This window comes from Molossus molossus, unplaced genomic scaffold (assembly GCF_014108415.1).
Source record: "Molossus molossus isolate mMolMol1 unplaced genomic scaffold, mMolMol1.p scaffold_m16_p_1, whole genome shotgun sequence".
Lineage (NCBI taxonomy): Eukaryota > Metazoa > Chordata > Mammalia > Chiroptera > Molossidae > Molossus > Molossus molossus.
This window is the reverse complement of record NW_023425344.1, coordinates 101484761-101495677: the sequence shown is the minus strand read 5'-3', so window position 1 is coordinate 101495677 and position 10917 is coordinate 101484761. Positions and strand designations below refer to the sequence as shown.

At 38.8% G+C, this 10917-nt stretch overlaps 1 protein-coding gene across 3 annotated transcripts in view; it reads right to left on the bottom strand.

Moving 5' to 3' along the window:
* Positions 1–10917, bottom strand: part of ACBD5 (acyl-CoA binding domain containing 5) — a 56382-nt gene continuing 45465 nt past the window's right edge. The window contains exons 12-14 of one of the 3 annotated variants that reach the window (XM_036261268.1): positions 7942–7986; positions 7516–7625; positions 1–1816 (exon numbers count right to left, since the gene is read on the bottom strand). In XM_036261268.1, the coding sequence (XP_036117161.1) occupies positions 1690–1816; positions 7516–7625; positions 7942–7986 (282 nt within the window). In that variant the 3' untranslated portion in view covers positions 1–1689. The remainder of the gene's footprint in view (positions 1817–7515; positions 7626–7941; positions 7987–10917) is intronic. The other 2 variants (XM_036261250.1, XM_036261260.1) reach the window with 2 other exon arrangements.

Here is a 10917-nt window from a genome sequence, read left to right as displayed (position 1 = left end):
CCATAGCTGTCAATTTAAAATTTTAAATGAGATTCATGTTAAACAAAGCAGTAACATTATATCCTATAATTACATCTTTATTCATATATACAAGAACTGTGTGCAAAGTGCTTTTCAAACTATAAAATAAGACTGTAGAATAGGATACAAATAGTTAACCCGAGGAGTTAGTAACCCCTAACTGCTTGTAATGAATCACAACTGCTTACATTCTTAATTTGCATTTTATTTCTTTATATACTAAGAGAAAAGCCACCATTTTGATACCAGATTGATATCTAATTTTTGAAAATAATCCCTGATCCACAGGTCTAAACTTTAAATGTTTTCCTAAATAAGAGGAGTTTCTAAAAACTTGTATTAGTAGACCCCTCTATATGGACATATTTTAATCAGGATGGAAGTAAAAAATAAAAACATCAACTTACATGAAAGAAAAAATTAAGAAAAAAGAGTCTTGAGAAAAGCAAATTGTATTCTTACACATTTTTCCTCAGGCAAACGAAGAACCACCCTCCATACAGGAGACGGTTTACTTTCTCTGTAACTGCAAACACTGAACATGTGATGCTAAACCCAATATCATACGTACCAAGAATGCTTAAAACATTTGCTACTTAGCCTCTGAATCAGAGATACCTTTAAAGTACAAAGTACATCTAAAAATAATTCCAAACAAAGCCTTCAAGGATCTAAATTACAGTCTTTTTAGTTGAAATGTGGGAGGTGGGGGAGAGAAACGTGAATGTACGTTAACTGAGTGTGCCTTACTCATATGGAAGCACACAGCCTGCCACCTTGCAAATCAGTTTCATATCCCTGGGAAACAGGTATTTCTCAAATATTATACCCCGAAGGAAAAACTGAGGCACTAAGAGGTTAAGAGTCCAGGCTGTGTAGTTTACCAGTTGCAGAAAAGTAATTTTCATGTGTATCCTTTTAGACCTTTGTAAAAACAGTATAAATAAGTGGTTTTATTTTATATTTCAAAGCACCTGATGAAGCAGAAAAACGATATCCTCAGTTAAAGACAAATGATTACAAAGGAATAACGTATAGAATTTATTAAAAATCTTATTAATGATCTGCAGGCTCAGAATAAACTTTCAAACCTACTTCAAGCCCATTCTTCATCTTTTCCATCAGTAGGTTATGTCTGTTCTGTGAATCATTTCTGAAAACTAAGCCTCGTATATAGGGCTCTAGTTTATAATAACGTTGTTTGAACACTAAAGTCAGAGTTGTGAATACCCAACAAAGATTATAGAAGTTTTCTACTCCTTGACATGGCAATTCAGTGACTAAGATATAAAATCAATTTAATCTAACTTGAAATTCACTCCTGGTTTGCATTCATTCTCATATTTAATTTAAAAAATTAAAAATACCCAGTTATAAATCTGATCTCATTATTACTACTGTACCTAAGCAGCTTATATTTCTCTATGGAAGCTAATCAGGTAAACATGTTACCAAACAATAATTAATAATTTAATGTCGTTCAGGTTCAAGGGTAAGGTAAATCTATATATGCTACTTACAACCTAGTTGAGATTGATTATTCAAGTATCAGCAATATTAGTCCTTAAAATGTTATCATTTGTGTAGTGCAAAATATATATATGTATGTATGTACACAAACCAAACAACAAACTTTTGGACAACAAAAAGAAATGTAATAATCACAAACTAGGATTTTCTTGTGAGCTCCACAGTCCATTTCATTCCAAGGTCATCCAGGCCCAGTAGTCTTCTTGGGTAAAGTACCATTTTCTTCAGTTCAGTTTTCTTTAAAAAGAAAGTGAAAACCAATTTCCTGTGAACAAAACTGCAACCTGAATATGAAACACATCCCATGCCAAGAGAATTCTCTAACATAATCATAACATTCAAATTCAAAATAAAGCCATAAAGTCACAAATTATCCTTATGAAATTACTTCATGTCAGTTATAGCTCCATAGGGAAGATCTAATTGCAAGTGCTGACATTATCAAACAGTTTATAATAAATAATTTAAATGTACATTCCTCCTCTCATAGCTTCTAAATTCTCATCTTTTTCTAGTTGGCTATACAATTCAGATTTTTTAAAAATTATTTCATAATTTATCAAAATGGAAAAGCTGTGAAACAAAAAAGCTTAATAAAACTACAAAAAGTTGACATTTGTACAACCTGGACTACTCATTTAATCAACATATATTATGTATCTGTTACTTTGCAAGCACTGAGCCAGACACCGGGGATTTAAACATAAATGAAGCAGGCTCTCAGCCCTCAAAAGACTTCTTGGTTTAATTGATGGTGGGGCGAGAGGGGGCATATAAACCAACAATTCAGATATGTGTAATGTGATTGTTTTAATGATAGCAGAGTGAATAAAGTATCAGAGAATGGTGGGCTTGTTAGCACAAGACAGAATAATTATATGTGACTGGAGTTCTGGGAAAGGTTCCCCCAGCTGTAAAATCTCTATACCCTTCCAGCACTCAAGATGCCAAAATGACTGAAACTGTCTCAGTACAGATTCCTCTCCTCTGTGGAAATACTCTTATGCAACCCCGTTGGCAGAAGTGATATCTTTTTCATTTTTTTATTTTTTAGAGAGAGAGAGAGAAATCAATCAGCTGCCTCCTGCACACACCCCACTGGGGATGGAGCCACAACCTGGGCACGTGCCCTGACCAGGAATCAAATCTGGACCTCTGAGTCCATGAGCCAACACCTAATCCATTGAGCCACAATGGCAGGGCAGGAGTGATATTTTAAATAATCAGATCATTCCTTATCCTGTGTACAAATCTTCTTAGGTACACCTCCTTGGCAGGAGTGACATTTCAAGTAATCAAATCCATTTTTAAGTAACTCATGGCATAAAAATAAAAGGCCTCTGAAGGAATAAAACTGTAGGTGGATCTAAAGACTAACTGCTTGAGCAAGGTGTTAGCAGAAATGTTAGCTGGGAGGTACCTGAACAGTTAACAACATTTATCAAGAATCCATGTGATGCAGACTACTACACAAAATCCTTTGCAGATTTATACAACTTGGATCTATAAATGCTAGTCTTCTACATTATTCTATTACATGGGGAAAAAGAATAGACATCAATCACTATCACTACCTTCAGAACTTTAGAATGTTTTTCAGCTCTTAACGAGATCTGTCTTTCCTTTTGTAAAAAAATTAATTTGCAAAATGTAGGGTATGGTGTGATAAGGGAAGAAAATTTACAAAAGCAACAAATAAGGGAATAGGAATAAAATTCTGCCTTTGCCCTAGTCTGTTGAACTCTACTCTGGCTGTACTGCTGAGATTCTTTTTCCTCCTCAGAGTGTGGGCCTGCCTTTTTGGGCCAGTACCATCTATGCCAGGCTCCATCTGAAACATGTTTCTCCTGAGATCCTCCCCACCCCTACCCGGTTTGGATGTTCTTTTGTTATCTTTATTTTGAGAGTATGTTTATTAAAGCTGGGGACAGTGAAACAAGGAGGGGCTTCGGATAGAAGAAGCAACAGGAGAGCCTAGGTGGGGCTGCTTTGGCTCGCTGAAAAGTCAGAGCAAACAGGGCAGGACAGGTTCAGGGGGTGAGCCCGGAATGAGTGGCCACTGCCATTGCTCCCCTGGTTGTAAGTCCTGTGAGGACCCTTAGTTTAGGAGAAAGAAAATTCACTCAAAAAGGAGATTAGAGTGAGCATGCCCCAGGGAGGGCTTACCCCTACCTGGTTTTCAATGACTGTCTCTACTGAAAGCTCCAAGGAAACTATATGGCAGTAAATTTACAATCTGCACAGACTGATAAAGAAAAGTAGTCAGAAAAAATAATACATTAAGGGTAGTTATTTGGACTTAACAGGTTTGCTTTCAGTATTTAGCTTATGGACAATTTACTACTGTTATTATTTTTCCTTTCTCAAATTTTTTTTTCTTCACGTATTAATTGTATTCTACTTTATTTTCTCCATCACCTTTTTTTTTTTTTTTTTTCCCCTCACCCGAGGACATTTTTCCATTTTTTGTACAGATAGAGTGGGAGGGAGAGAGAGGAAGGGAGAGAGAGAGAAACATCGACGTGAAGGGACACATCGAGTGGCTGCCACCCGCACGACCAACCAGGGCCGGGGACAAACTGCAACCGAAGTACATGCCCCTAGCGGGAACCGAACCCGGGTCTCTCCGGACCGCAGGCCTACGCTCTAACCACTGAGCCAAACTGGCCAGGGCTCTCCATCACCTTTTATCCCCTCTATGCCATCTTCCACCTCCACCCCATTGTGGATCATTTTAACAGAATTATGAGGCTAGGTAACGGGAGAGAGGTGGCACTACAGGAGACCATTCAGGGCCTATTTTTGAACAGGTCTGTTGTTCTTCATTTCACATACAGAAAGGTTTTTCAAATCCACTGCAGAGTGATGAGAGAAATCTCTTTTACTTTTAAATTTACATTCTTTAAAAAGTATGGGGGGGGGATCAAGCAGTAGACCTTAAGTATCACTTTTTTTTCCCTTTATTGATTTTAGAGAGAGGAAGGGAGAGGGAGAGAGAGAAACACCAATGAGCGAGAACATGGATTGGCCTCCTCCTGCATGCCCCCTATTGGGGATTCGGCCCACAACCTGGGCATGTGCCCTGACTGGAAAATGAACTGGCGACCTGTTGGTGCATGGGTCGATGCTCAACCACTGACTGAGCCACACTGGCCAGGCTTAAGTATTACTTTTAATGTAAAAGCAAAAAATTTTTAAGCTTAACACAAATAGCCACTTATGTTTCATATGTATAGAACTATCTCAGTTTGTCTGTCTGGGTCCAGATGCATGTTTTTTTTTTGGTTCGTGCCCCTAGCAGGAACTGAACCCAGGACTCTCTGGTCCACAGGCCAATGCTCCAACCACTGAGCCAAACCAGCCAGGGCCAGATGCATATTTATTAGATAAAATGAAAGCTTTTCTGTGTCATATGGCACTTCAGTTTGCCATCTTGCCAAGAGTGGGCATTCAGCACACAGTCACTGAAAGCCTACTACATGCCCTACACTGGCTGAGGATGAGAATGTTCCCTATTATGAGTAGGGCAAATCTTCTCCAGCCCACACTTTTCCCATCTTAACAGGATTTCTAGATCTTTATCTTCATCTCCAAAACAGATCTGTCTCCTCCAAACCATACACTGCTCTCTAATCTTTATTCCTGTAACATCAGATTAAAAACTGTTAAACCCTGCCAGATCAAACCTTGCCTAAATCCCAAAGCCAAACCCTATTTACAAATCTAACACGAATCTATCTCTAACCCCAGTTAATTTGTTACATATATAAGCAAAAAATACATAAAAACACTACATCTCATCCAAAGGCAGTGCTGTAGAGCTTGCAATTTGGAAGGACTACAAACCTGACAAACAATGGAAAACTTCATAAGATTCAACAATAACAAAGTAGAAAATTTAAAAATAGGGAAGAATTTCTCTATTCAGAGACATCTGTAAACAACTGAAAAGGATCCTTAGGAAAAACGGTGTATACTTGTACGGGTAAAGAATATTTTTAAAAATAATTTTAGAAAAGCTGCTATTCTGGGTGACTGCTGAAGCAAAGTATAGTTTGCTTTTTCAGTCTTTAATAAAGTGACAAGATGCTTCAACCCTGAACATAAATTATTAACCAAAGTAACTTTTCTGCCTTACACCAAATTTCTCTACCCTCCAACTCTCCACTTTCTACATAGGAAATGTAAAAGGGAACTTTGAAATGTGTTGCAAAATATGTAAACACCTGGCTTCGGTGCCACCGTTCCCTGCAGCTTACATGACATGTTGTATTACTACATGTTGAAAAAAGGTTTGGTTCTTCTTCCTTCCTATTGTCAGGAAAATCAAAACGTAAAACATTGTGTAGCACTGCAGCCAACCCCCATAGAAGAAATGTCAAATGTGTGACAGGAGAAAAGAAAGGATTTCAATTAAGGTCTATGTCTTAATAGCTGGAATGACACATACACAAAGACCAGGAAGGGAGTAGATAATATTGAAAAAGCAGATTATGCTTCTGAAATCCCACTAAAGTGTTTTCTAGTGGTTAGGTATATTCCAAGGCATTAATGTATCAAAAACATCTTTAGTTCATGTATGAACATACAGCACAGAACAAGGAAGATGGAAACAATTCACCAAATGTCACATGCATTCTGGTTTCTCTACTATAAAATATTATAACTGGAGCATTTACACTAATGTGCTGATAACCCCTTCTACATCACAGAAGGGTAAATGTTTGGTTTTTGTTTTCATTATCAAATGTAATAATTATAAACTTAGGTTATTTGGTAGAGGAACAACACACCTGTTATTATTTAAACCTGTAGATTTTTGTTTTGTTTAATCCTTACCTGAGGATACTTTTTCACTGACATTTTTAGACAGAGTGGGAGTGGGGGGGAAGGGAGAGAGAGAGACATCGATTGGCTGCCTCCTGCACAACACCAACCAGGCTGGGGACTGAACCTATAACCCAGGCACATGCTCTTGACTAGAATCCAACAGCAACACTTTGGTCCACAGGCTGACACTCTAACCACTGAGCAAGGGCTAAACCTGTAGATTTTTTAAAAATGTGTTTCACTGCACATATTTACGAGAGCACTTAAAACCTTATTATCAAATATCCTATTTCTTTTCCCCATCTGTTGTCACTTAATGGGAAATGGTGACAAAATACAAAAAAAATCTAATCAGTAAGGCCATCAGTGAGGTAAACAATTGTCTATGAGCCCATCCATGGAAAGTAACTCAGTTTGCATAGTGCCCAAAAATTGCTTTAAGGATTTTCTTGAACCCAAGAATTTTGGCCTCAGATATTCCTGACCTTGACAATCTTAGAGCACTTTCAAGAACTGCAATCAATCTATTATGCTCTGACTTATTTGAGTTACCTCCTAACATCTCTAACTGGAATTTCTGATCCTCAAGTAACAATAATCCCTATTTCTAGAGATATTCAACTACCAAGTTCAATGAAATATGTCAATGTCCATATTTCAAAGGTATAGAGTATGTAGACTTTCTTTCTTTCTTTCTTTCTTTCTTTCTTTCTTTCTTTCTTTCTTTCTTTCTTTCTTTCTTTCTTTTTCTTTCTTTCTTCCCTCCCTCCCTCCCTTCCTTTCCTATCCATTGTCCTTTTTATTAGCAAAGGGCCCAAAAGAAACATCAAACTTGAAGAACACCGTTTCCTCAGAAGCCATAAAACTAAGCCTACAATCATTTTCTTATTGTCACTTAAATCAAAGGTGTATAAATTTACCAGATGCTCTCAAGTGAAAAAGTTTTAAGTCCACCAAATACCTAGAAACTCACCAGATATCACTTCCAAAATAATTTCAGTCTCAGGATCGGTATAGAATATTCAGTATGACAATATATCTATGAAATGATCTATCCTTTTAATTGCAGCTGCAGGCTCTGTCTATTGTAAGAGTTTATATACATCACTTTGAATTATAAAACTATAGTATTACCTTCTCCTTCTTTGATAATATAAATACACCAACCACTGGGCAATAAAAGGCCATATGATAGCAAAGGTTAATGCACCAGGAGACATCTCAAAGGGCCACCAAGACGGTCTCTAAGAAAATAAAATAAGCTGTTCACCAATCTATTATATATCATATTTTAAACTTAAAAACAATTCATAATTTTGAAAATATATAACTAATCATAAATCTCTTGGCAACGAGAGGGAGATAATCTGTATTTCAGAGCATAATTTAGTAAATAAACTTTCAGGAGTACTTCAGACTTACATACAAAATAAACACACTTTTAACTTCAAAGTTTTAAAGGGTAGAGTTCATCTGGAATTCTTTAAGGGCACCATGTAATCTAAATTGATTGTAATTTACTTGAAACCTTGGCACTTAAACTTAAAAAGGATTTCTTACCTGTGAAGGAGGCAGATTACTAGTCTGTAATGTTGATGATTTTGCCTATAAATACAAATGAAAGTAATTTAGTTTTGACAAAAAAAAAAAAAGGTAATTTTTCAACTTCCTATCTTAAAAACAAAATGGAAATATTAGTTTATTCTCTGTTCTTGTGTTAATTATGCTTTGATTATCCTGAAAACCATACTGATCAAATGACAAGGTCCCTAAAATTACTAGTCAAATAAATACCTTTGACATTTTATATTTTAAAATTCAAATTTTAGAAAATTATCAAAATAAATCCTTAAATTAACCTCAACCATTAATTCTTTTAAATTCTTATTAAATTACCTAATCAACTTTTCCCATTAATTCTTTTCTAAATTTTTATTTTTAATTTATTTTAAAAATATTTTTATTGAATTTTAGAGAGAGGAAGGGAGAGGGAGAAAGAGAGAGAGAGAGAAACATTGATGTGAGAGCAAAACATCAATGGGCTGCCTCCTGCACACCTGCTACTGAGAAGTGAGCCCACAACCCAGGCACGTGCTAACTGGGAATTGAAATGACCACCTTTTGATTCAAGGTACAATGCCCAACCAACTGAGCCACACCAGCCAGGGCTACCTATTGATTTTTAGAGACAGAGGGGAGAAGGGAAGAGTGAAAGAGATAAAGATCACTCTTTTGTTCCACTTATTTATGCATTCATTGGTTACTTCTTGTATATACCCTGATTGGAAATCAAACCCACAACCTTGGCATATCAGAACAATGCTCTAGCCCTGGCTGGTTTGGCTCAGCGGTTGGAGCATTGGCCTAAGGACCAAAGAGTCCCAGGTTCGGTTCCCGCTAGGGGCACGCACCAAAAAAAAAAAAAAAAAAAAAGAACCATGCTCTAACCAACTGAGCAACCTGCCCAGGGCTCTTATAAATTGTGTATTTTCCATACAAACTTCCAATTTACAAACACATTTGAGAACTGCAGTCTGTATTAATAATTAAAATTATAAAAATCAGCCCTGGCTGGTTTGGCTCAGCAGTTAGAGCATCAGCCCAGAACCAGAGTCATGGGTTTGATTCCAGTCAAGGGTATGTACCTTGGTTGCAGTTCGGTCCCCAGCCTAGGTTGAAGTCATGCAGGAGGCAACCAGTTGATGTGTGTGTGTGTGTCTCTCTCCCTCCCACTCTATCTGAAGATAAATGGAAAAATATCCTCAAGTGAGGATTTAAAAAAAAAAATTAACCTGCTATATTTGGTCAGGCTGATTTGGTGAGGCATGTGATGTTAACTGGTATTGATTTCGAGGGCCTTATATGGCCTGTGGGCCAGACACTGCCCATACCTTGAGTCCAATGGAAGGCTACAGACAATAACAAACAAATCAGTAAAATATACGATATGTCAAGTAGTGATAAATGCCATAAAGAAAAATAAAACAAGGAAGGGAGATGAGACATGTTGGAGGAGGAAAAGCTTAGAAGCAAGAGTGGCCAGGGAAAGCTTTGCTGACATTTGAGGAAAGATCTAAACAAAGAACAATTGTAAGCTATGTGGGTTACTTCCATAGAGAGAACAGTAAAAAGACCCAGGGTGGGAAGGAGCCTGCTGGCAAGTGCTTGTGGCCCAATATGACTATACCTTATAGATAAAACTAAATTAATTTCCTCTGGATGTTGCATTAATCCTTCAGACCACTAAGGTGTTAAAGAAATTACAGTTCGCCCGACCGGTGTAGCTCAGTGGTTGAGCATCAACCCATGCACCAAGAGGTCGCTGGTTCGATTCCCGGTCAGGGAACATGCCCAGGTTGTGGGCCCGATCCCCAGTGAGGGCATGCAGGAAACAGCCAATCAATGTTATTTCTCATCGATGTTTCTATCTCTCTCTCTCCCTCTCCTTTTCTCTCTCTCTAAAAAATAAAATAAATTAAAAAAAAAAAAAGAAAAAGTTACAGTTCTAGTACACTCAAGTTGCAAATGCGGAAAGAATCTAGACAAGTTAAGGATTTTGATGATGTTAGTTGTAATAGCACCTCACAGGCATTATAATATCTAACCAAGAGATTTACCTTAATGGCACTTCTCCAGACTTAATGGAATACATGACAGATTTACAAAATTGGGCTCCCAGATATCTGATGGTTTATCCAAGGTCCCATTAGTCAGTATGATTTAGAAAGGAACTCAAGCCCTGGCTGGTTTGGCTCAGCAGTTAGAGCATCAACCTGCAGTCCAGAGAGACCCAGGTTCGGTTCCCACTAAGGGCGTGTACCTCGTGTCCGATAGCCTGGGGACTGGCGCCAGGCAAACTGCTCGACCATTGTCTCGCTTGCTCAGCCTAGCCTCCCACCCTGTTCCGGAACCGCCTGCCCCGGGAACCGCCTGCCCCGGATTTGTAGACTAACTCCCATCCTGCTCTTATCGACTCATATTCCAGAGGCTCCCATGCATAGCCCCCGCAAGGTCAAGCCCTAACAGACAAATCCCAGCTGCAATGGGCAGATATAAAAAGCACAAACCCCACCATCGGGCGCGGCTTCTAGGACTCGACCCCCGGAGTCTGTTAACCCGCCCGGAGTGTACCCAATAAAGCCTGATTTCTGCTTATTTGGCTGTTTGGGTCTTTGGTTTCTTTCCACCTCTCACCTGCGGCACCTGGCTACCTTATATTTGGTGCCAAAACCTGGGAGAAGGGTTTTGCGACCCACCCCGGTCCAGGCTGGGGCGAGAGTCCCCCCCTCTCTCTCCCTGCCTCGTGCCCCCTTCCACCGCCTTGAATTCGGAGCTCCCGCCATAAGTAATTCGATCCCTTTCCCTTCCTGCCGGACCCCTGTGTCCCCGCTGGGGTCTCTCGTCCTAGACTCAGCCAAGCTGACAGCCCTCCCCTCACCGACTCCTGGAGTCCATATAGGGGGCCTGATTGAAAGGGACGCCTTTCACTCACCCCTCTATCACTGTCTGGAGCCGGGTATCTGGAAGGGACGCCTC